Consider the following 26,992-nt stretch of genomic DNA (forward strand, 5'->3'; position numbering starts at 1 on the left):
GACAGGCCTTTGCCAGGAGCATATCATGTTAGATTCTCCAAAGTTCTCTGTCCTGTTCCTTAGCGAGGTTGTGAGATAAACATGCTAATAAGCCTCAGGGCTTGAGGATTTCACAGATCCAGAAGATTCTCAACTCTAGTGGCACATGTTGATAATATGGAAGGATTTTTGTTTTCTAGAATCTTCTGATCCATCATCAGATGTGTTATTCATTGTGCCACTGGCCCTCCTTAGAAACAGTGTGTGCAGACCAAGCATACTGTTTTCTAACATTCATACCTGAGCCTCACCTGAGACCAGTTAAATCAGAATCCCATGATGAGACCTAAGCAACAGTATTTTAAGAGACCCTAGTGATTTTCCCATCTAGCCACAGTGAGAGCCACTGATGGGTGAGGAGGCACCTGCACAGGCTAAGCTGAAGGAAACCTCAGGGACAATACGGCAAATCTAAGGGCCAAGAAGGAAATAATAAATATCTTTTATGAGTTTATGATTTACCAGGTTTACTCTTAAGCTGCAGAAAAGCTAGACAGCCATCAGCAGGTGGAATGCTTCAGTTAAGCAATCCTCTGCTCAGGCTTTGCTAGGTAATTAGACACTTAGGGAGAAAGGAGATATACATAAAACGATTTTTGATTTAGTCACCAAGGCTGATAATGTGAGAAAGAGAAAGATTCTGTGACAGTGCAGTCTGACAATGAGCAGAGAAGAAATAGGGCCCACTTGAGAGGCGGGCTGAAGGTATCAGACTTGACTGAACCAGCTTAACATGGGGGTGGACACAGCAGGGGGCAGAACCAGCTTAATGGTGGCGGGGGGGGGCGCACAGAGTTGCAAAGAGAAGTGAAGGAAGGGGACTTGTGTGCCACCATGAGGATGCTGACAAGTCCCAAAGAAAACAGCTGAAGGGAAGTTTCCCAGGGAAAAGCACAGGACAAGAGACCCCTGGGCCTTATAGAGTCCCTGAGGGCATGGGCTTAGTGTACAAATCCTGGCAGTGCATTCTCTATTCCAAGTGGCTGAAAGCAAGTGCTAGGACACCCAGAGCCCAGGCAAAGACTGCAGGTCTGCCTGAGATGAAGCACAGGGAGAGCACCGGGCTCAAAGGCCAGCCTGGTGCCTCCTGGATCCCTCTTCACCTGAAAGAATGGAGGCAGTGCTTCCGGCAAAACTCATACTCAAGGCAGAATGTGGATGCCAGGAGCTTGGGATTAAGGAGGCAATAGACAGGACTGCAGATGTGCAATTGACACTGAGAGGCAAACCTGGTGAGGAAAAGGGGGTCTCAGTTGCAATCTGGAAACTGCAGGTGCTACCACTGAAAACTTCTGAACTTTTAAAGTCAAGTTTTTTTTTTAATGTCACCCTCTAGGAAAAGGTGCAAATTCTGTGGGGTGTGAAAAGGAGGGAAGAGAAGAGAATTTTTGTTTTTGGCCATGCCCTCAGCATGCAGAAGTTCCTGGGCCAGGTACTGAACACGAGCCACAGCAGTGATAATGCCAGAGCCTTAACCCATTGTGCCAATAGGGAACTCCAAAAAAAAGATTCCTTTTTTTTTTTTCTTCAGCTGCACCTATGGCATATGGGAGTTCCTGGACCAGGGGTAGAATTGGAGCTGCAGCTGCAGGCCTATGCCACAGCCACAACAACACTGGATCTCAGCTGCAACTGTGACCTATGCCTCACGTGTGGCAACACTGGATCCTTAACGCATTTCTACCAGGGAACTCTGAGAAGGAAATTTTTAATCCATTTATTAATCTCTGGGTAGAGCAGAGGATGGGATTCACTTTAGTACTTTTAAGGGCAGAGCTACAAAGTGGGCAGAGCAGAAAGAAACAGCTCATAGGAAGAGCAAAAACCTGATCTACTATACAGAGACCAATATCCGAAAATATTTCAATCCAACCCATAACCTATATAGTTTTGTCTTCCTTTTAACAACTGAGCCCTGAAAATGATCAGATCTTTCTGCGATCCCACTGTCCTAGATCTCCCCTGCCTCGAGTCTTCTTTCCACTTTCAACAAAACCTCTGAAAAGGACTGAATCTCATAGGAGCTGGGCCTTCTACTAGCCTTTATTTATCTCGAGTGCCCAGAGCCCAGGACTTGGCACAGAGAAGAGGATTAAAATACCAAAACCTTATCTGTCCTTTCTCCATCAGCCAGAAGACATCAGAGAGAAAAAATGGGTTGCAGAAAAGCAGCTGTCCTGGGTTAAGAACTGGGCTACTCAATAGCAATTTACACTAGATGATTCTCTGTCGTGCACTGTAGGCTTTCAGCAGCACCCCTGGCCTCTCCCTCTAGCTCTCCAGACACACACCCTCCTGACAACCCAGCATGACAATAAATCTGTCTAGATGTTGCCAAAAATTTCCTGGGGTGGCAAAATCACATCTATTTGAGAACTATCGGTTTACTGGTGACATGGCAGATGAGGTGATCAGAAACCAGACTCATCTGCAGGGTCATTGTCATGAGCCAATGCCCGCTTGTGGCTTTTCTCTAGAAACTAAAGAGAGAGGCTGCTTGTGGGAAAACCCTACCCTGCCAAGACCTGGAAGAAGCAATGCTGGGTCATAACAGGGGCAAATGAACCCACCTGCATCTTCTCCCTCACGAAGAGGGGTGCCAGGCACATGCCAGGGAGCTGGGACCCTTGGTGTGGCCGGGATGCCAAGTGTAAGCTGTGCTGTTATTCCTGTGTGACCTGAAGGTCCTGTGACCAAGTGTGGTCCTCACATGCCTACCACGAACATCCCCTTCTGAGGGTGAGCTGGAGAAGTCTCCTTACAAAGAATTTAAAATCTGCTCCATCTTATAAGGAAAGGCCCAAGGAGGGAAATACTCAGGTCACATTATCCTCACCAGAGAGGGACGGCCTCTCTAGGGCCACTGAAAAGCAGAAATATGTCAGATTTAACAAAGCCCCGTGAGGGTCAGAGCAGAAAATCTGAGAATTGACTCCTAGGCTTGAGTCAACTACCTGTGGCAAGGTAAAAATAAAGGGAACACTAACAACTATTGGCTCTGATTTCCCAGAACTATGCATTTAACAATGCTACGGTGCACACCCTACCGGAGAATATAGTAAGATATTCAAAGGAAAAATAACACCAATTTCTTAAGAGGTTGGTTATGAAATAAAAATCTAAAAAATTACTACCAAAGGAAAAATATTTATAAAAGGAAAAATAAGCCAAAATTACAACAAAATGACACAAAATACCTAGGAATGTTCTTGAGATTTCCTCTTTAAGAAAAACTATAAAACTCGATTGAATAGTAACTAAAAAGACCTATCATGTTCCTGAATGACTCCAAGATACCAATTCCTCTTTATTTTCTATGTTAGGATTAATTAAACCTTAATCAATATCCCAGTGGGGCTTTATTTCTCCATAAATTAGAAAATTATTTTTAAATCATTTTAACATAGGAAAATGTGTTAATACAATGGATATTTTAAAGGATAATACTATTATTTTAACTATAAGTTTACACACGTGCAAACAAAAAAAAAAATATATTCCACTATGTGAAGACTGTACTTCTAAGAAACCTTACATTATCAAAAATTGTCACATGAAATTATTCATTTCAGTTAGAAAAGGAGAATTAAATCTAGAAAGTAAGTAGTGACAGTTATTTTTCCCATACAAATTTCAATAATGAAAATGGTTCTTTGTTATATTTTTATATATTATTACATATATATAGTTATTTAGAGTTAAAATAACAGCTAATCAAAACTACTAATGTCAACAAAAAACACAGAAATGCTTTCTTTTTTTGCCTTCTAATCCAGAAGTCTCAGGGCCAGTCCTGTCATATTTGGGACTTGACACTGCTTGACCTTGTGGTTTTCATTTCAATATAGATCACAAGCATAAACCAAAAGCAGCTGCCATGCACTGGAACAAAAGCACATGTGAGTATCTCATCTTTATTTACTTGCAATGGTGGTTTTCCACTGCAGAGAGCTGTCTTCTCCTGATAAACAAACAATCGCATCATCCAAGCAAAGTAAATCTTGGTTCTTAACTGTTACATCCAATAGTGTTATGAACTCAAATGATGTAAAAAAAAAATGCATTTGCACCAAAATATGTGTATTGTTGGTATTTGAATTTCCAAGTGTATGAATTTTTCTTTTTGCTCTTTATAATGTTTAATACAATTCTTCGATGAGCATTTACAAGCCCATAATCTTAGAGAAAAGTTATTTTTTAATTAGGAAAAGCGGTTTCTAAAAAGTCACCTTTAATTTCACTACCTTACTCTCAATTATTCTGCTTTACAGTATTTTCCTCCAATCTTTATCAAACGTAGTTTTTACACAGATGTATAGAGACAGGGTCTACATAACTATTGGTTTCATAATTTTTACTTATATCTTGTAAGCACTGTCATGCTGTTCCATAATCTTCATAATTATTACTTAATACTCTGGATAATAGTCCAATAGAATGATGTAATCTAAGTTATCAATTTCTCTCCAGTTAGGCATTTAGGTTGTTAAATAGTCAATAAAAAGCTGGTGAAAACCCTTTGCATATATAGTGAATGCTTTCATTGGGATAATTTCCCAGAAATGAGATCATTACTTCAAAGGGTATGAACATTTTTATGTCTCTTGATAGGTATTACGTCTTTCAAAAGGACTGTCTGTGTTTACACTATACTCTGCAATGAACCTCTCCAAGTCTATTTACCACTACTGTACATACAGCACAGATCTTGATCATTTTTAGGTTTACTTTACTAACTTAGCATCAATTAAACATTACCTTAATATTGCTCTAATTTGCACATCTTTTGTAACTCACAAGTTAAAAAAATTTCTCCTACCTGTGCTTTTTATTTGTGGTCACGTTCACATCTAAATTGGAAAAGCTTGTTCTCAGACAAGAGCAAGCGCTCTGCAGTGGAGATAACACAGGATTCGGAAACACCCATCAGTCCTCAAATGAGACAGACAAGGGATCAAAACTTGGCTCCGTCCTGCACGAAGTCCTTGCCAGTGACACTGGCTCACCGCAAAATGGAGTGACAGCTACCCCATGTGGCTGCTCAGGTGGTTTTCAGCCAGAGTATGCATGATAGTCACCTCTAAGGCTCTAACAGTTCCTAAGTCAGGTCTTACCCCAGACCGAATGAGTCAGAAACTCAAGGGGTGCAGCCCAGGAATGTATGTTTTTTAAAAGTACCAGCAGTGATGACCCTTCCCTGCAGGAGTGTTTCTGCTTTACATTCCTGGTGAAGCACCACATGCACAAAGCACACAACATTCTGTTCTCATTCTCAGAGCTGACCTTGCCTCCTCCTTCACTGAGAAAACAGAAGGAGCACTCAGACTCCCCCAGCACACAGAACAGTGCCCTGCAGATCTGCATTCACGTTCTGCCTTCTCTTCTGTGTGATGAGCATGCTGCCTCCCCCTCTGCTTGCACACGGAGGGCCAACACTCTCAACCCACAAGGTCATGGACCAAGTGAGTGCCCCCTTTCTCCTGTGCATCAATTCTCCATCTGCTCTCTACCAGGCTCTTCCCATCAGCTTACAAAACACACTGTCACATCATCGTCACACAGACACACGCGTGCGCGCGCACACACACACACACACACACACACACACACCCTTTCTTACTTCCTACCCATCTCTGGTTTTCACCCACTTCTGTTCCCCTTTAAGGCAAAACTCCCAAAAAATGGTTTACACCTGCTGCCTCCAATCCTCTTTTCTCTCTTGAACCCACTCCAGTTAGGCTTTCATCTCTTTAGAAACAGTATAGTAAGATAATGAGCCATCCCCTTTCCAAGTCCAAGGGTAAATTCTTGGTCTCCTCCTACTTGATCTATCCACAGCTCTTTAACATAGCTCACCATGTCCTTCTTGAAGGCTGTGTTCACTCTCCTACCAAACGGGCAGCTCCTTCCAAGTCTTTTGACGGCATCTCCCCCCCCGACCACGAAGCACTGCGACTCCACGACTCGCTTGGTACTAGGACTTCTTTTCTACCATCAGTCCTCTGGTGGACTCAGTCTCACTGCTTTAATATCATCGATGGGCAAATCATTCCCAGATAAGGGAATCCTATCTTCAAGCCAGGCTTTGCCCATGAAACCCAGATTCATCTACACAACCACACTCCACACACCACTGTAAACATATGTCCAAACCCAAACTTCTCTTCACTCCATCCCAAATCAGATGCTCAAAGTCCACTTTATCTCAATGGCCCAGGCCCCCAAACCCAAAAATCATCTCTAATTCCTCTTTCTTTCCTGGCTCACAACCAGTATGAAGCAAATCCCACTGGCCTATCCTTAAAAATCTAGAAACAGATGACTTCTCACATCCTCTACTGCTCCCACTTGCCCCGGCCACCACCTCTCATCTGGACACAGCATTAACCTCCAGCGGTTCTGCTTGGTCCCCACAGACCCTTTTCCACAAAGAACCAGATGGAGGGTTGAAGCGTAAATCAGATCACATTTGCTCCTCTGCTCTAAACCCTTCAGTGGCTTCCCAGCTCACTCACCGTAAAAGCCAAAGTGTCAACTGTGGTATCCAAGGCCCTACACGATTTGACAGCTACCTTTCTAACCTCAAATCCCCTAACCCCCTCTGCTCTAGCTGTACAGTCTCCCTCCTGGTTTTCATACAAGGCTCCCTCTGCCCAAAACACCCTTCTGTATATTTTCACACAGTTCACTCCCTCATCTCCTTCAAGTTTCCGCTAAATTGTCATTATCCACGAGGCCATCCCAAACCATCCTATATAAAGTAGCATCCCCACCCTCAGCCTGCTATTCCTGTCACCCTTATCCTCTACATATTCCGCCACTGAATGTAACACTCTCCATGTGTGTATGTGTGTGTGTGGTGTATCTTTAGGTTTTTTTATCTGTTATTCCCTCTGTGCTCTAATAACATAAAATTACACAAGGACAAACACTAGGTTTTGTTCCCTGCCATCTCCTCAGGGCCTGGCACATACCAGGTGCTCGAGATATATCTGAAGAAGTTTGAGAAGACATCTGCAGCAATTAAACAATAACAGTTTGTTATATAAATTTGAAAAAGAACATTTAGATAACAAAAAAGAGCTCCTGAAAAAAGAAGACATAAAACTCAAGAGAAGATAAATGTAGATGTAGAAATCTCGCAGAGAGCAGAGCAAAATGTCAAAAGTGAAAAATAGGACTGAAAAGATAAGAAAATTAGGTGATCTTTCCAAAACATCCAAGTGTCTGAATAAAACACATGCCAAGAGAGGATAATGCAATTCAAGGAAACTTCCGGCAGCTCTGGCCATAAGCTTCCTGACTGACAGAGCCTACTGAGTGCCCAGCATAAAGCGGCCTCATAATCACAAGATTTCAGATACCATGGACATAGAAGATCCAAGAAGCATCCAGAAAATGGGATAATATATAGGTTTTGCCAAAAGAATCAAGGGTTAGAATAGCACTGGACTTCCTACCAGTACCAATGGAAACTAGAATACAATGGATCAATGTGTTCTAAACACAGAGAAAATAATTTCAAGCTTGCACTATTACACCCATACAATTGTTAAGGAAGTATAAAAGTAGATACAATAAAGTCATTTTCGGACATGAAAGGTTTCAAAGCTATTTACTGCCATGTTTCCTTTCATGAGAAGCTACCAGAGGATATGCTTAGCCAAAGGAGAGAGTAAACCAACAATGAAGAAATTATGATATCTAAGCACCTCAGAGAGAGGTAAGAACAACTCAAAGTGACAGCTGTGCAGTCAGCCTACTGAGCAACCTTTCCAGATTGTGTCAGAAGACTTGGAGAGGGAGTACTCTTGTGGTACAGCTGGTTAAGGAGCCGGTGTTGTCAATGCAGTGGCTTGAGTAGCTGCTGTGGCGCAGGTTCAATCCCTAGCCTGGGAACTTCCACATGCTGTGGGTGTGGCAAAAAAAAAAAAAAAAAAAAAAGAAGAAGAAGACAACAACGATGAATTGGAGAGAGAATTTTTCAAGAAATGAAAAGGAGAGTCTACTCACTGTGTTTTGATGCACTGGATACTAGAATTCACACAACCAGGGAATAGTTTGAAAACATATAAGAAACAAAGCAAACAAAAAGATTCATGGAAAACAAACAGGGCACAGGAAAGGAAAAGGAATTCTGGCATGCTACACAGCTCTGCTTCTACACTAGTTAATATAAATATAAGTGCTGAAAATAGTTACAACTAAAATGTATTCGAAAGATGGCAGGGATAAAAGCAAAGATGTGTGAAGTGGGAGTGGTGGGTGGTGAAAAAGCCAAACCCTTAACCACTATAAAAAAGCAATAAATAATAACAAAAACTGAAATTTGAAGTTAAGGAGCTAAGTTGTATGTGGTTGCTTCTGGGGAGCTAGAGGGCTTAAGGCTTCTGTTTTTCATAAAAGAAATATCTGTCTCTTTATCTTTCTGCATATATACCTGTGGTAAAAATAAAAATTCTGTCGCAAGACCTTACCACACTAAATTAGTAGTAGAACTAGATACAACTTTTCAGAAAGACAATTTAGCAAGTGTGTATCAAAATATTAAATGGGCACACACTTTGACCTGGCCATCCCACCTCTATGAGCCAAGAAAATCATTTTATAACAGGAAACATATAAGCATGAATTAGGATATTCAGTGACCACTGTTCATTCTGCTAAAAAATTAGGAACAAACACAATTTTATGCGATAATGGATTAAGTACAACGTACATGATGAAATATAGCATAATCATAAAAGATGGAGTTAGAATCCATATTTACTAAGATGAGAAGACGCCAACATTTCGTTGTGGGGGGGAAAGAGTTATAAAAGATCAGTTTATACATAATTTTCAACTTTTTGGATTCTCTTTTCCTAAATGGCCACATGGCCTTCTCATCTTATTCAGGTTTTCAAACATTTCCTCCTCAGAGGGGCTTTTTCAGAGCACCTTTTCTAAAACAGTCAACTCTTCCTTGACAGCCTCACCCTGGATCCTTCCATCAGCCACTGCGCACAGGCCCAGACCTCCTAGGTTTGAATCCTAGCACGACTGGGGGCTACCTGTGAGACAACAGGCAGGTTAAGTCCTTCTGCTTGGTTTCCTCACATGGAATACAAAAGTCATAACATACAGATGACATTTACATGTTGAGAGGAAAAACTGATTTACCCTGTGAGTGAGCTTGGTATAAGTAAAGGTTCGATGCATGTTTGTTACCAAAATTATCTCTCTTTTGTACTCTATTGGATTATGTGGATTTTTTTTTCTCATGATGAAAATATATCTTTTGTACAAAAACGAGAATACTTTTGTGAAAAATGATTTCACTTTAAAAATGCAAAAAGGAATTCCTGTTGTGGTGCAGCAGAAATGAATCCGACCAGGAACCATGAGGTTGTAGGTTCAATTCCTGGCCTCGATCAGTGGGTTAAGGATCTGGCGTTGCCGTGAGCTATGGCGTAGGTCACAGACTCGGCTTGGATCTGGCATTGCTGTGGTTCTGGCATAGGCCAGCAGCTCTAGTTCCCATTAGACCCCTAGCCTGGGAACCTCCATATGCCACGGGTGCGGCCCTAAAAGAAAAAAGAAAAGAAAAGTAAAGAACAGAAAAGAAAATGCAAAAAGCAGTTGTTCCCATGTCTCAGTGGTAACGAAGCTGGCTAGTATCCATGACCGCAGGTTGGATCCCTGGCCTCGCTCAGTGGGTTAAGAATCCAGCATTGCCATGAGCTCTGGCATAGGTCACAGACGCAGCTCAGACCCAGCATTGCTATGGTTGTTGCTGTGGCAATGGCATGGGCTCTAATTTCAGCCCCTAGCCTAGGAACTTCCACATGCTGTGGGTGCAGCTTTAAAAAGAAAGGAAAAAAAAAAAAAAAAAAAAAAAAAAAAAAAAGGAGGGAGAGAGAAAAGAGAAAGAACATATGATGCCACCACTTGTCAATTACATAAATAAGAAGTTAATTCAGGAGTTCCCATTGTGGCCCAGCAGAAACGAATCTAACTAGTAACCATGAGGTTGTGGGTTTGATCCTGGCCCCGCTCAGTGGGTTAAGGATCCGGCGTTGCCTTGAGCTGTGGTATAGGTCGAAGACGCATCTCGGATTTGGCATTGTTGTGGCTGTGGTGTAGGCTGGCGGCTACAGCTCCGACCCCTAGCCTGGGAACCTCCATATGTCGCAAGTGCAGCCCTAAAATTAAAAAAAAAAAAAAAAAAAAAAAAAGAGTCAATTCATCCCTACCCTCCAGTTAGCAGCTACCAATTTTTTTCTCTTGTATTCATATAAATCTTTTTTTATTAAAGAAAACCAAGACCATGCCACTTGCTTTTGTTTTTTTTTCTACTGACCAGTATACTTTAGACATGGTTCTGCCGCCTCCTTCTTTTTAAGTGCTACACAGTACCTACGTGCACTGTAGCCAGAAGGAGTTCTCAGTGTTTTACTACCACAATGCTATAGAGAATGTGAACCAACACAGACTCTTACATACTCAATCTATGAGATGTCCAGAGGGGGCTGAATTATAAGGCGTGGATTTTTTTAAACTGCTTTAAATTAACTATTAAATAGATATAAAAGTATTTTAAAAAATCATGTAAGATATAAAACAACAACACAGTAATCACTGCACACCCATCACCCAGGTTAAACTATCAGTATTTGAAGATTCCCATTGCCACGCTCGGCTTCAATGGCAGAAACATTATGAGAGATGCCATATATCTATCTTTTCATTTTTTTTCTGTCTTTGATAAAAGAAACTATTATCTTGTTATTGCTTCATTTTTAATTTCTTTAGTTATTACTAAGTATAGTATCTTCCCATAGGTTGATTGGCTATTTGTATTTCCTTTTCTACAAACTGTTTACTTATTTCCTTTGTTCATTCTTCTACTGAAGTGACTGGGATATATTACTTTTTGATTTATATAAACTCTTTGCATATTAAGGCTATTAATCCATTGCTATTACACATGCTGCAAACAGTACCATATCCTTCATACAAAGCTTTACTTTTTTATGTAAAGAGATCTACTCTGGCTTCCCAACTTTAGATGAATATTTTCCCATATATTCTTTAGATTTTTTTTCTTACACTTAGATCTTTAATTGATGTATATTTTATTTTCGTGTATGGTAGGAAATGAGGCTCTATTTTCTTCCAATAGCATTTATTGAATAATTCCTTTTTCAATTAATGTGAAGGTTTTATTATATAATCAAATTTTCATACATACATATATATAGATGTAAGTATGGGTGCACATGTGTATGTACTTATGTGTACATAAGTGTGTACATATGTATATATAAAGGCAGACCTAGATTTACTGAGCTTCACTTTACTGTACTTCACAGACACTGCATTTTTACAAATTGAAGGTTTGAGACAACACTGCATTGAGCAAATCTATCGACAACATTTTTCAACAGCATTTGCTCTTCATGTCTATGCCACATTTTGGTAATTCTCACACTATTTCCAACTTTTTCATTATTATTCTACTCGTTATGGTGATCTGTGACCAGTGATCTTTGTCTTTTTTTTTTTTTTTTGTATTTTTTTTGCCTTTTCTAGGGCCACTCCTGTGGCATATGGAGGTTCCCAGGCTAGGGGTCTAATTGGAGCGAATTGGAGCGGTAGCTGCCGGCCTACACCACAGCCATAGCAACGTGGGATCCAGGCCATGTCTGCAACCTACACCACAGCTCATGGCAACACCGGATCCTTAACCCACGGAGCAAGGGCTGGGATCGAACCTGCAACCTCATGGTTCCTAGTCGGATTCGTTAACCACTGAGCCACAACGAGAACTCCTGTGACCAGTGATCTTTGATGTGACTACTATGACTCACTGAAGGCTCAGATAATAGCATTTTTTAACAATAAAGTACTGTTAATTAAGGTATGCATGTTGTTTTTCTAGCCATAATGCATCTGCACACTTAGACTATGATATAGCATAAATGTAATTTTTATATGCACTGGGAAACAGAAAAAAAATACAATTCACTTTACTGCAATATTTCCTTCATTACAGTTGCCTGGAATGGAACCCACAGTATCTCCAAGGTGTGCCTCTGTGTGTGTGTGTGTGTGTGTGTGTACATATGGTACATACAGATGGTGCACACATCTGCTTTGGACTCGGCTCTCTTCTGCCATGCTAAGCCTGCATAACACAATGAGCAAGAGCAAAAGAAATCACTCACCTGTCCTTCCTCGTCAAAAGCCATGACCACCACAGCAGCTCCAAACTTCTTAACCCTTCTGGCCTTCTCTAGGAAGTCATCCTCGCCCTCCTTCAGACTGATGCTGTTCACGATGCACTTCCCTTGGCAGCACTTCAACCCGGCTTCAATCACAGCAAAGTTGGAAGAGTCGATGCACAAGGGCACCTGAGACCAGAAAGGAGAGAGTCAGAAAGATTGCAGGTCACCACAGACTCCCTCCCGAGGACTCGCAAATACTCCCTCTTCTTTAGAGAAACAATAATTGAGTAACAGTAGTGTGACAAGAGACAGGGTTTTAATCTTCTTCCTAAGCCCTTGTTCTTAGAGCCCAAAATACCTGGAATAACTCCAGTCTTACAAGAGACCCATCATGGGCCAGAAACTGATCACTCAAAAGATCATAGCTAAAAAGCAGAAATTGCCCACGTCATTTTACTGGCTCCCCCTCTGATTCTGACTTTGAACAAGTCACTTACCTTCTCTGTACCTTAAATTCTCAAAATATTTACTCCCAGAGAGGTGATGAGGCTTGTCAGTAAGTGAATAAAGGACGGGTTAATGTTATTCACTGCTTACCACAAGATTTCTAACTTACACATTTGCTGAAGCCTAATTTTTAAAAATGACAGCACTACCTCTCAAAGCACTATGAAATTTCTAAAAAAAAAAAAAAAAATTTAAAAAGCTTCAAAAATCAATCCTCATCACAAATTCGATGGTAGAGGAAAGCAGTGAGATTTTTTAAAGTTTTCAGAATCCATCTAAAATTTTTGAAAATACTGCCACAAAAATTAACTTTCATCTTAAAAAACAATGTAAAAGTTGACATAATATACTACCTTGATTTAATCCCATTTTATACTTTTGTCTTACTCTGATAAGTCTCTTCTTACTGCAATAAGGAAGGATTAACTGAGTTCCTTTGTCTATGGTAGGAACAGACCTAATGAATTGGTAGGGACAGGTTAAGTATACCCTTCAGAGACATGAAAAGTTGGTTCTTAGTCTATCCAGACATCACAGGAAACTCAATCAGTTCTTGTGACCAATTCCAGAAGACTTGGAGACAGCCACACTGAAGTCACATCTCTCTCTCTCTCTCTCTAAATTCTGGTTTATTTCAAAGGGCTACCATTAAGTGAGAACACTGACAATCAGAAACCCATTAGGCTTTCTACACAGAAAAACAGGAAACCAGTGCATGAGATGACAGAAGGAGAGAAAAGTGACAGAACATCACATGTGGGTTCGCTTGAGGAATAAAAATTTGTACAACCTTGGCAATGTCAGGCTCAGAGGCGATGAAGTTGCAAAACCTGGCCATTGCACTGGGACCGTCTAGCATGCCATCATCCATGTTGATATCCAGCACCTGGGCTCCCATTTCCACCTGCATTTTGGCAACACTCAGAGCTTCCTGAGGAAGAAATTTAAGAGGGACCAGCATTAGGAGAGGGAAACTCAAGAGAAGGGGACAAGAGTGGTCCTTCACCACCCCAGCAGTCCTTTTAGACTACACTAGGCTCTGACCTGCTCCCCATCATCACAGAGGACCTTTCTCAATCATCCATTCCATCATAGCACATCATGCTCAGAATCCACCAAGGCTGATTCCTCAGCCTGCTCTTCCAGGCCCTCTGGGACTGGCCTTCTCTTCTTACCTGACTGCATTTTCCCCTCCCCTGTTCCACTCCCTCCCCACCAAACGCCCTGTACCCAGCCGAATCCATTTCTACCTCTGTGTCACAGACCACATTGTTCCCTCTGCTTGGAATACAATCTCCTTCCATCCTATACTGTTTAAGACCCAACTTGAGTCCCATCTCCTCCAAGAAAAATCCTCAGAAAGACCATATCAAATGTATCTAACGCTGCAGTGTTAGATAAGCAAAGCATTTACTGCAGGCTGTGGACAGAAGTTATGTGAAATAAGAGTTAAATAAACTTTCTATGCTAAAAGGATTTTCAAATCTTTTTAATATAGAATTAATACACTATAAACCTCCAAATACAAAATACAATATGCAGTATTTCTCATACATGCTCATCTGGTAGGATCAGGGTTCCAGAGAACATGCTTTGGGAAACATAGCTTATTCCACAATAACCTGCTGCCTCTAAACGTCTGTAACAGTTACAAATATTATCATGTGATATATTGCATAATCATTTCCTCATGATTTCACTGAAACCGAATTTTAAGTGTTTGGAAATTTAGAAAGATCTTGGGTATCTCCCTCTCCTTTGAAAAATGCTGGGCAAAACAGATGTGTTTGATAAAGCTTTCTAACTGGCTAGTACAGCAGAGACTTTAAGTCTTCATTGCATACTTCATTGCACAATAAAATCAGCAGGGATAAAACTAATAGTAGATTTCTATGCTGTCCTACTTTTTTCTTAGCCCAAGAAAACCAAGCAGCAATTTTTAGCAATCACTGTGAAAGAAAAGGCATGAGACCCTTCAGCACAGGCCTCAAAGAAAGACTACCAATAATAATCCAAGGTTATACAGAGAAAAAGGACCACAATAAAATTCAGCAAATTGAAACATGCTTTTGGTATCAGCAGTATGTTAAATACTGTAAAGAAGAGAAGAAGTATAAGTCACAGTCCTTGATCTTGAAGGGCTCACTTCTAGTTGGGGGTAGAAAAGCTACGAGCTCTGCTGCAAAACATGTGCGTCCAAGGCCAGGACAGCCTAAGCCCCAGGAACAGTGTAGCCCCTGAGGACTGAAGCGGACAAAACTACCTGAGAGGTGGCATCTTTAGCAGGCCCCTGGGAAATGGACCCAAAGGAACAGAGGACACAGCAAGCAACCTGGTCTGACCAGAGGTTGAAAGATGCAAAACAGAGATACCAATGCCTTGACCTTTCCACATCATTAGAGCCACAGAATTACAGCTTGGCTCCAACCTTCCATATGGGTTGAAGTGATTTGTTTAAAGATGTACAACTTGAGGAGTTCCTGTCATGGCACAGTGGAAACGAATCCAACTAGGAATTATGAGGTTGCAGGTTCGATCCCTGGCCTCACTCAGTGGGTTAAGGACCTGGCGTTGCCGTGAGCTGTGGTATAGGTTGCAGACACAGCTCGGATCTGGTGTTGCTGTGGCTCTGGTGTAGGCCGGCAGCAGTAGCTCCGATTAGACCCCTAGCCTGGGAATCTCCATATGCAGTGGGTGCGGCCCAAAAAAGACAAAAGACAAAAAAAAGAAAAAAAAGAAAATTGTACATCTTGAGCAAGAAGTCGGGACTAGACTTTCTCTCAGGTCCATTCCATTAACCACAGAGTCTTGAGGGGTCACTGACTCATGGGGGGCTCGCATCCAGTGAGGAGTCACTCCTACCATTCTCCTCCCCGTGACGAGGCAGAGAGAGCAGAGCATGAAGGTTTGTGCTTGGGGAACTTAGGGTCTATCATTCACTTTCTGTAAAACAACAAGGCTAGGGATTTAATCACCCCCGAAGCCTCCAAGTGTGCATCTGTAAAATGAGAATAACAGCTGTACCTATCTCACGGGGCTGTAAAGATTAAACAAGTAATGCTATAAAGCACCTGGCACAGCAACTCACTATAGCAAGACCTCACAAAATGACAGAGTTCACTCCCACTCATTTGCTTCTTCTTAAAACGCCATCCGCTCTCAGTACCAAATCTACCAAATATGAGAGCTGAAAGGAATACCACAGAATGGTCCTAAGAGTCGAAACATAAATAGAAACACTGCCAATCCAACAACTGTATAGAACCAGGAAAGGGCATAGGATTCTGGAAGGGAACAAACATGAACAAATACTGGAGGCAGAAGTAGACCTCCTGGAATGTCAGGATGGAAGGCAGTTTAGAGTCTAAATGGAGGGGACTGGGGGATGGCCTGAGGAGTCTGGGTTTTATTTTGGGCCCCAAAATGCCACCTCATGAAGGCTTCTCAGCTTGGGCAGGGTAACCGGGTAACCGGCCCTGGTTAACGTGCCCACTGAGGGAGGCCCTGAGGGAGGCCACCATAACAAGCCCATAAAGGATAACAAATGTGCCCTCTGATTCCAACCAGGCTGCTTTGAGGCTGGTTACTGGAAGATCTATTCCTAAAGGCTGCAAAACCTTAAAATGAGAGATTGATGAAAAAAATAAAATCATTAAAGCCCAGATCAGATTCCTCCATTTTTAACTCTGAATTTACATTAAATATATATGTGTGTGTGTGTGTGTGTGTGTGTGTATATATCCAGATGTTTAGAGTAGGCTCAAACATTTGGTTTAGAGTAGGCTTTTAATTTGGATTCAATTTTGTTCATTCATAGAAGGCCCAAGCCTAAAAATACTATGGCTAAACTACCCTGCAAACTTTCCAAGGCAGGGCCTACTCTCTTTTGTGACTGCTCCTTAATTTTAGTTTACAGTTAACAGACGCAATAATACCATGTTAGAGGAAATGAACAGGAATTTACTTGGCTTTCCCTTCCCTTGGAAGGATTTGTAAGAAGCCAAAATGAGGAACGTCTTCAAATTTTTAAATTTATTTCACAATTAACAGAAACAGCTAGAACCTGGGTCGCTCCCATCTCATCCCACTTCATGCCCTGAATGCAGTCCTTTTTGACAAATACTGACACCACCAGCTTTGATTTTCCGAAGCCTCATCCTCCCACTGGCCCAACTGGCTGCAAACACACGTTACCGTTCTTCTCACCCTTCCCAGCAGCTCTGCTAGTAACACTACCAGAGGCAGAGCTGTTTCACTGGCTGTCTTGGCCATGAACACAGCAGATGCCTCAAGGGTCTTATTAGGATGCTCACTTCATACTTTCCTTCCATGATGAGTTTAGCAAACTTCCTGGATCCTGCAACATTACAGCGCTCTCCAATGTTAACGAAGTTGGTGTATGGTCCAATCCTGAAAGGTTCTAGACCTTAAAAGGAGAAGCATTTCGAAAATATTCTGAAAAGGCATATGACATGAGATACATAGAAAACAACTGTTTCCATGAGAAAGAAAGTTTCTGTGCCACAGCCTGTCTGACTAGCTAAGAAACCCCCAATGTGGAGACAGGACCATGGCCTTCTGCCCTAGGGACTTTTTTTTTTTTAGGGCCGCACCTGCAGCATATGGAGATTCCCAGGCTAGGGGTCCAATTGGAGCTGTAGCTGCTGGCCTACTCCACAGCCACAGCAACATGGGATCCAAACCACATCTGCAACCTAGACCACAGCTCACAGCAAAGCCGTCCTTAACCCACTGAGCGGAGCCAGGTATGGAACCTGAGTCCTCAAGAATGCTAGTTGGGTTGGTTACTGCTGAGCCACAATGGGAACTCCATGCCCTAGGGATATTTAAACACAACAGAAGTCTGTGTGTTTATAACCAGAACTCTCAAACGAAGAAATATTTCAGGGTTTTAAATTGCAAATTTCTCTGAAGAGCTGAATCATACCAGCTCTAAGAAACAAGGAAAATTATCATCAGATTCTTATTTAACCAAGAGCCTGGGGCAAAAGCCATAAAGTTAGAACCAAAAGAACTGCTCCAAGAGCTCCCTGGGGGCCTAGCCATTAAGGATTTGGCATTGTCCCTGCTGTGGCTCAGGTTCAAGCCTTGGCCTGGGAACTTCCATATACTATGAGCATGGAGAAAAGAAAAGAAAAGAAAAGAAAAGAAAAGAAAAGAAAAGAAAAGAAAAGAAAAGAAAAGAAAAGAAAAGAAAAGAAAAGAAAAGAAAAGAAAAGAAAAGGCTGCTCCACAGCTGTCCATTCAGACATCAGCTTGAAGCCAGAAGGAGCAAGCATTCTAAATCTCACCAACAGTGTGTTTCGAGCCTTATCTTATCTCTCTGGTCCAGGTCCGAGGCCAAGAGCCAATAACCACCAGAGCCAAACATGATCACCATGAAGGGCCTGGGCTGAGTTTGGGAGACAGCAGATGCTGCGCCAGTCCATTATTCTTTCTGTTCCTCCTTCCTCCTTTACCAGGGGATAGTAACACCTCCCCTGCTACAGGCCAATTTAGGGGCACATCTCAGATAATTAATTTGGACACATCACACTGAGGTAACTAGCAATACACAGCCTGAAGTGCCACGACAGGAAAAGGTCTTTAACTGCTTTTGTTCTACTGGATATATTTACAGTATTAGGAGCAGGAGTCTTGCTAGACAGTTATGGGCAGGCTCTGGGGACGCCCAGCCTCAGGTCCGAGCCCTGTGCAGCCACCTCAGTGAACACCCAGGAGACTTCTCTCAGAGCCTCTGAGCTTAGAAAAGAGACCATAGTAGTATCTGCCTCACCATGCTGTCATAGAAAGGAGTAGGTAACACTGATAAGCATACAGTTAGCACCAACAATCATGGCTGTTCTCATTAGTAAAAGAAAATGGCTTTTGAGTCCTTGGCCAAAGCACTCGTTGAGAAAGAAACATAAGTGGGAGAAGGAAATAACGAAGGCAGGTAATTATAAGACCATCCCAGGTTATTTGTTCCTGACCGGGAAGATTGTCACTTCTCAGTTTGGGCTTGTGATCTCCCTTTCAGATCTCCCTCGCCCCTCAGCGCCGGCCTCAGCACATCCCTGATCCTTAGTCAGACCCTGGGTTCCCAGGGCAGACGAGGAGGGGTGCCCATGTCTAAATGCCGAAGAGGTCCTGTGCCACTGCCCTGAAAGCAGTTCACACACAGCACTTCTGATATATTTGAAATGCGAAGTATCTGTTGTAAAATCTGCATTTTTCTCAGGTCTGCAATTTATAAAAGAACAATTAAAAAGAGGGTGTTTGAGGTCAGTCTTTTAAAATCTGAAGGTGATTTCAAAAATGAGCTAGAAATAGCACATTTGAATTTGAAGTTCAAATCAAAAGAAAGGATTCTTTCATTCTTACACATAAATTCTCTTCAAAAATCATAACTAGTTGGTTCTTTCCTATTTCGATTTTAGCAAAGGTTAACAATTGTCTTTTAGCTGAAGTCAATTAAAAGCTTCAAGATCTAAGAAAGAAGTAAACTATCCCACCGCACCTCCCTCTGACAAGAGCCACTTTTCAGGGTAGGGGATATGTCATAAATCATAAATCCCTCTCCCTCTATTCTCATCCTGTCTTCTGGGGTGGCCCAAACAGGAGTATTTCTAACCCAACTTCATTTTCACTCACTGAGATTAATTCTATGAAATAAGTCCTGAGTGAGAAAAGTGGGTGTTACTTTTACTGTCACTTGTATTTTATTTCCCTTTTTTTAAGGGAACATATGGAACAAAAATATATCAATTTAGAGGAATATTAAATTCTCAAGTCTTAGGGTACATAATTCCCTAAATGTGTGCTATTTGAAGGTTCTCTAAGAATTTGTTTACAAACTTTTTTTGCTTAAAGATACTAAGAATATGTCACTCAAGTATTGTAGAAAATATAGAAAATTTAAAGTTATTTTTCTAATAAGTCGGCATGATAACCTGTTTTACTAATGTTCCTTTTTTGAACGTCAAAACTCATTCTGAAAAAGGAAAGCTGCTGGAGTTCCTTTCGTGGCTCAGTGATAACAAGCCCAACTACGGTCCATGAGGTTTTAGGTTCAATCTCTGTCCCTGTTCAGTGGGTTAAGGATCCGGCATTGCTGTGAGCTGCATAGGTCACAGACCCGGCTCAGATCTGGCGTTGCTGTGGCTCTGGCGTAGGCCGGCAGCTGTGGCTCCTATTTGACCCCTAGCCTGGGAACCTCCAATGCCACAGGAGTGGCTTTAAAAAAATTTTTTTTTAATAAAAAAAAATAAAGTTCCCAGAGGACTGTTGGGAACAAAACAGAACAATAAATATCACAACTCTTTGTAAACATAACAGCAGAACAACATTTTAGAAGCAAATACAACTTGCTAGGAAGAGGCTGCCATCATTACAAAAACTTGAGTCTGGGCAACTTGGATTTTTTAGCAACTAGCAGCAAATCTTATGATTAAAACTGTGAGTCTCTGGCCTGTACATTTTCGTAGCAGTGAACAATAATTCTAACCAAGGGCACCAGCTGTGCCTTCGCTCACATTTCCCCAAAGTCAATGTTTTCCCACTCTCTCCCCTGAAAAAACAAAGGGTTCTTTGCTAGAACTCCCTTAAGTGCCAAGAAAAATAAAAACTCGTCTTTGACCTAATAAACAAGGTCCTTGGCACGAACATCACTACCAGGAAGAAAAAACATACTAACTTAATCTAGAAATGATTTCTGAAATCATAAAAACCATGTTTTCACAACTTACCAGACAGCAGCATATGCCCTTCAAAAACGGTGGCAGGTGGAACTCTGGGCTTATAGTTTTTCACAGCTTCAGCAATTTCTCTGAGTTAAAAGAGAAAACACTCTATGAGTTCAGGATAAAATAAATTTAATTAAACCAATTTCCAGCTATGAAATTAAGTCTGTTTAACATAATTATATACCTAGTTCCAAATGTGCAGAAACAATTACGCTTTTTAGTTTCCTCAGTATCGCAGACAATGAATCTATAATCTGGAATGTTTCTGTACCCACCCTGTCTGCTGTGTACTGACTATACTGGGTTCTATGCTCAGAGACATGAACCTGAACATGTGATGGTTTGCACAAATGCAAACGGCAAATCTCCTCCACCCTTTCTCAAACACGAAGATGTTCTTTATTCCATCAACCCACACGTGAAACATGCCCTTGCTTCTCAGTCAATATTTTAAAAGAAAAGCAGGCTTCATCATTGAGAAGGAAAAGCAAACAGAGAGTAGGTGCCAGGAGTGAAGGAAATTAAATCCTTTGGATCTATTTTTTTTTAAGCATGCACACGTAGAAGGGAGGGCACAGAGTTCATCTGTCAAAGTTCTGGAGGCTGGAAGTCTCAGGTCAAGGTGCCAGGAGGCCTGGTTTCCTCTCTGCTTGGCTTCTGGCGGCTGCCTTTTCCCTGTGTCTTCACACAGTCCCATCCTCTGTGTGTATCTGTGTCCACACCAGTCATAATGGATCCGGATCCACTCATATGACCTCATTTTACCTCAACTACCTCTTTAAAGGTCCTATCTCTACACAGTCACATTCAGAGGAACTTAAGACTAGTAGGTCATCCTATGAATTTGGGGGGAAGGAGAACAATTCATCCCATAACCAAAGCTTAAATATTTAGAAGTGATCATCACCTGATATGAGCTGGTGTCGTACCACAGCATCCTCCAACGATATTGACCAAGCCATCCGTGGCAAAATCCTATGTTTAGGAAAAGCAAACGTTTTACAGAGTTCATCTGAATTTTAAGCTCCTCACTACCAATTCAGCAGAAAAAAAGATCTACATCTCCTGATTAACTGCTTTTACATTAAAAAGAGAGCCAAACATACTTATTAACTCTAGATCTAAAGCTTTCACAAGCCTTGATTAAAAGCAGAGAACAGCTCACACACTATGAAATGCAGTGAGATACTTACTTGCCTATCCGATCATAATGAAGATAGTTTAACCTATATGCTGAGCAGAGAATGTAAGCTGAATAATGCATTTTCAAATAACATAAAGTAAGTTTTTAAATTTAAATTTAATTTAAAATGTTTGAAGAATTAAAAATTTAGGGAGTTCCCTTCATGGCTCAGCAGATGCAGCTTGGATCCTGCGCTGCTATGGCTGTTGTGTAGGCTGGCCCCTGAAGCTCCAATTCGATCCCTAGCCTGGGAACTTCCATATGTCATGGGTACAGCCCTTAAAAGCAAGAAAAAAATTAAAAATTTAGTTCCTCAGTCACAACAGCCACATTTCAAGTGCTCCAATAACACATGCATGTGGCAGAGGACACTTACTGGACAGTGTGGATCTGGAGTTTAACCACAGCTAGTTTGAAGGACCAGATAATTGAGAGAGGAAGTCAGGAATAAAGAAGTCAGAGCACTGGAAAAAGCAGCTACATAAGATACTGATATCATAAGATTTAGATGAGAAATAACTTTGGAGAGAATGTCACTAAGACAGAAGCTATAAATTCAAAGAATGAGGGAAAGAGACCCAGGGTTACTAACAATGAGGGGTAGCATGGTTTCATGATGTACAGGAGAGGAGGATGACAGAGGAGGTGCCAAACCACCTGGCAGTTTGCTGGGTACAGGGTACCACCTGAAAGGGCTGCAGAGGAGGGCCCAGTTTCCATTAGTTTGAGCTGGACCTCCCTGGGAATTTCCCAACAGCCACTGGTGCCCACTGTGGAGAAGAGTGCTGATAGCGAGCCTCCCTCCACCGCCTCCATCATCATAATTCATCTTAAACTTTTATTTGCTATATATACACTGGGATATCTTTAGGGGAGAAGTCTACTTCTTAATATTCTAAATCAAAAATTCCACTGCTCTATCTCTTAAAAACCAAATGAAAGCAGATTCTTGACCTTTAAGTGCATGGCCATCATGTGCGGAGTTTCATCATAGTCACCGAAGGTATTGGGAAGACCTAAGAAAGCATATTTCAATCATTAATGGGAACTAGCAATACAAAAACAACAGCAACAAAAATGACAGAGGAAAATAAACATCGATTATTTCTTATCCATTTGAAGGAAAAGCACCGCTACTCTATGGGACAGAATTTCTCCCACCCTCTCCCTTCCCCTTCCTGTAAAGGAAATGCATTATTACCTAGCTGCTGGGGGTGGGGTATAGGGTTCAGGGATGACACATCCCTCTGAAATAATGAGCACCTGACATGCAATTAAAAGCAAACCAGCAGGAAAAGGACACATATAAACTGAAAATGGGATAGACAATGGCATTTCATGCAAATGGAAATGACAGGAAAGTGGGAGTCACAATCCTCATATCAGACACAACAGACATTAAAACAAAGGCCATAAAGAAAAATAAAGGGGAGTTCACTGTTACAATCACTATGGAAAACAGTACAGATGCCTCAGAAAACTAAATACAGACTATCGTATGATTCAGCAATCCCACTCCAGGGCATATATCTAGACAAAACTACAATTCAAAAAGATACATGCATCTGTATGTTCACAGCAGCACTATTCACAATAGCCAAGCCATGGAAGCAACCTAAATGTCCATCAGTGGATGAATGGATTAAGAAGATGTGGTACATACATACAATTGAATACTACTCAACCATATAAAAAGAATGGGAGGAGTTCCTGTCGTGGCTCAGCAGAAACAAATCTGACTAGCACCCATGAGGACATAGGTTCCATCCCTGGCCTCGCTCAGTGGGTTGAGGATCCAGCATTGCTGTAAGCTGTGTATAGGTCGCAGACAGGGCTCAGATCTGGCATGGCTGTGGCTGTGGTGCAGGCCGGCAGCTACAGCTCCAATTGGACCCCTAGCCTGGGAACCTCCATGTGACTCAGGTGTGGCCCTAAAATTAAAAAATAAAATAAAATAAAATAAAAAGAATGAAATAATGCCATTTGCAGTAGCATAGATGCAACTAGACATTCTCATACTAAGTGAAGTCAGAAAGAGAAGGACAAATACCATATGATATCACTTATAAGTGGAATCTAAAATATGGCACAAATGAACCTAACTATAGAATAGAAACAGATTCAGAGACATGGAGAACAGACTTATGGTTGTCAAGGGGGAAGGTGGAGTGAGTGGGATGGACTGGGAGTTCGGGGTTAGTAGATGCAAACTATTACATTTCGAATGAATAAGCAATGAGGTCTTGCTGTACAGCACAGGGAGCTACATCCAACCTCCTTGGATAGACCATGATGGGAAGATAAGAAAGGCAACGTATTGGATATGTGTGACTGGGTCACTTTGCTGTACAGCATAAACTGGCACAATGTTATAAATCAACTACACTTTAATTTAAAAAGCTCAAACAAACAAGCAAAACACAAGGCTTTAGCATCTGTATTTCCTGTTTTATTCGTTATCCTCTTCCGATTATCTTACACCTGGTGGGAAATAAAATTTATTGCATATGAAAACATATATATTGGAGAAAGAAGGCTAGAAAATGATTTTTAGCCCCAACTAACTAAGCAGTGCCAAAAAAACATTCACCAGGGTGTATGGTTAACCCAGAATGGATTACCAGTATTAAATGGATAGTTTGAAAATTGTCTACATGTATCTTAGGAATTTTTATACACAGTAAATTCAAAGTCCTAACTTAAAATGTTAGAGTAACAACACTCATGGCTCTTTGTCTGCTCATTTGCTGATACAGTGCAACAGAGAAGAGGGCTCTCTCTCTCTCATGTTCTTTGCATTTATTTCTGTGGCCAAGTCCGTATGGCCAGCACTGTCACCAAAGACAATGCGCTGGTCAGTTTGCAAATAGGCTTCATTCCCCCAAATTATGTCCACTTCTGTCACTTTCAGGCTGAGCCAAACTGTTCCTTCAAGTTTAAAGGGAAACAGTGGTCTAGATCCAAGTATTCTTCACTTAGAAAATTCCTATTCAAAGTCAACCACATACTAAAACCTGCAAAGCAAATTTTTTTAATCAAAATCTGTTACCCTATTTGCCCAGGTCTTTTGTATTTGGATTTTCCTATGTGTGACTCCCTTGAAACACACACCTGCATTGGGATAACAGAGGACATAGGCCGTTGTACATTTTCCAATTGTTTCAATAAAAGGTCTCATTTCGGCTGCACCCAGAGCACAATTTAATCCAATGCTGGAAAAACAGAAAGATATTAGAAATACATTTTTTATTCTAGACATTTATAATATATAAAAAGTTATGATAAAGAGTGGAGGACATTTAAAACCAAGCAGATAATAAATCTCCTGATTCAAAGCACATCTATTCAGCTGCAGTCAAAGTCATCTCACTGAAGTCCCCTGCAGCACCAATATTTCTGCTCATGTCTCCAACATTAGACAACCTTAGATATGACTCCTTAAATAAGTTCACAGTTCAGTTAATGGTATACCATGAAATAGAAATGTCTGTAGGAGTTCCCTTGCATGGTAGTGGGTTAAGGATCTGGTGGTGTCACTGTAGCACTTGGGTCCCTGTGGCATAAGCTCCTGGTCCAGGAACTTCTGCATGCTGCAGGTGCGACCAAATAAATAAATAAATAAAAAGAAATACTGGCAAACTACCACTGCTAATAAACATTTAACTGGAAAGAGAAAAGAAAATCTTGGAGGTAAAAGGAATATTAAGAGTATATAGAAGCTGGAGTTCTCATCGTGGCATGGCAGAAACGAATCCAACTAGGAACCATGAGGTTGTGGGATCAATCCCTGGCCTCACTCAGTGTGTTAAGGGTCTAGTGTTGCCATGAGCTGTGGTGTAGGTCGCAGATTGGCTCAGATCCTGCATTGCTGTGGCTATGGCACAGGCCAGTGGCTGTAGCTCCAACTGGACCTCTAGCCTGGGAACCTACCTCCATATGCTGCAGGTGTGGCCCTAAAAAGAAAAAAAGAAAAAAAAGGAGTTCCCGTCGTGGCTCAGTGGTTAACGAATCCGACTAGGAACCATGAGGTTGCGGGTTCGATCCCTGGCCTTGCTCAGTGGGTTAAGGATCCGGCATTGCCGTGAGCTGTGGTGTAGGTTGCAGACTCAGCTCGGATCCTGCGGCTCTGGCGTAGGCTGGCAGCTACAGCTCCGATTAGACCCCTAGCCTGGGAACCTCCATGTGCCGTGGGAGCGGCCCAAGAAATGGCAAAAAAAGACAAAAAAAAAAAAAAGACATTTAAAAAAAAAAGAAAGAAAAAAAAGAGTATGAGCTACTTTGAGAGTCTAGAAGACTTAATTCTTGCTCCAACTGACTTGCAAGGTGACCTCAGACTTAGAATTTGTCCCCTTACACATTAAGTAGGCTTTATTTGTAAATGAAGGAGCTCTCTGTTTTGCAAATGAAACTTACTGGGACACAAATAAAACAGATCAAAGTAGAGCCAGTAAAAATCCCTCCAAAAATCAGTCTTAGTGGGAGCCACTGAGGCCTTTAGGAATTCAAGAATTAATTATGAAGCTACTGGACTATGTCATCTTTTATTTTTTCATATTTACTTTTTTTCTTTTACTATGATTTCTAAGTGCAAGGTGAGTAGATTCTAGAGCAGAAATAGGACACTAGTGGAAAAACCTGAAACCTGAAGAAAGTCTGAAGTTTAGTTAAGTAATACACTTTCAGTTTTGACAAAAGTACCATAGTTAATGTAAGTTGTCACATTAGAATAAACTAGATGGAGAGCATATGGGTATTCTCTGTACTATCTTTGCAACATTTCTGTAAATCTGAAATTATTCCAAAACAAAAAGTTTATTTAACAAACACCCAACTCCCACTTGTGATAAAATCTCTCAGTAAACTAGGAACAGAGGGGAGGGAACTTCCTCAACTTGATAAAGAACATCTACCAAAACCTACAGTTAACATCATACTTAATGATATAAAACTACATGCTTTCCCATAAGATCAGGAACAAGGTAAGAATGCCCACCCTCATCTCTGACCAAACATCATGCTGGAAGTCCTTAGTGAGGCAACAGAAAATAAAAGGTATATGAGTTGGAACAGAAAAAAAAACAAACTGTTCAAAGATGATAAAACTGTCTGTAAAAAATTCTAGAGCATCAACCAAAAAAACTCTTGGAATCAATAAGGAATTATACCAAGATTTGCAGGGTACAAAGGTAATATAAAAAAGTCAATTGTTTACCTACATACTAGCAATGAGCAATTGAAATTTGAAATAAAAATGAAATATGTGTGTATAACTAACAAAATATGTACAAGATCTATGAGAGGAAAACTAC

At 41.2% G+C, this 26,992-nt stretch overlaps 1 protein-coding gene across 4 annotated transcripts in view; it reads right to left on the bottom strand.

Annotated features, from left to right (window-relative positions):
- The window catches only part of MTR (5-methyltetrahydrofolate-homocysteine methyltransferase), a 105,988-nt gene that overhangs the window by 51,922 nt on the left and 27,074 nt on the right, over window positions 1–26,992 (bottom strand). For all 4 annotated transcript variants that reach the window (XR_014827827.1, XR_014827826.1, XM_021073435.2 and 1 more), the window contains exons 9-15: window positions 24,795–24,895; window positions 22,638–22,699; window positions 21,408–21,475; window positions 20,504–20,583; window positions 17,069–17,181; window positions 13,546–13,686; window positions 12,249–12,434 (exon numbers count right to left, since the gene is read on the bottom strand). Coding sequence is in view for 2 of the 4 variants with exons in the window: in XM_021073435.2 (XP_020929094.1) it covers window positions 12,249–12,434; window positions 13,546–13,686; window positions 17,069–17,181; window positions 20,504–20,583; window positions 21,408–21,475; window positions 22,638–22,699; window positions 24,795–24,895 (751 nt within the window). In the remaining 2 variants the exon portion in view is untranslated. The remainder of the gene's footprint in view (window positions 1–12,248; window positions 12,435–13,545; window positions 13,687–17,068; window positions 17,182–20,503; window positions 20,584–21,407; window positions 21,476–22,637; window positions 22,700–24,794; window positions 24,896–26,992) is intronic.

The sequence above is a fragment of the Sus scrofa genome, chromosome 14 (genome assembly GCF_054392235.1).
Source record: "Sus scrofa isolate SSC_HxYL_T2T_F1_AM1 chromosome 14, Sscrofa_HxYL_maternal_Yorkshire_Landrace_v2.0, whole genome shotgun sequence".
NCBI lineage: Eukaryota > Metazoa > Chordata > Mammalia > Artiodactyla > Suidae > Sus > Sus scrofa.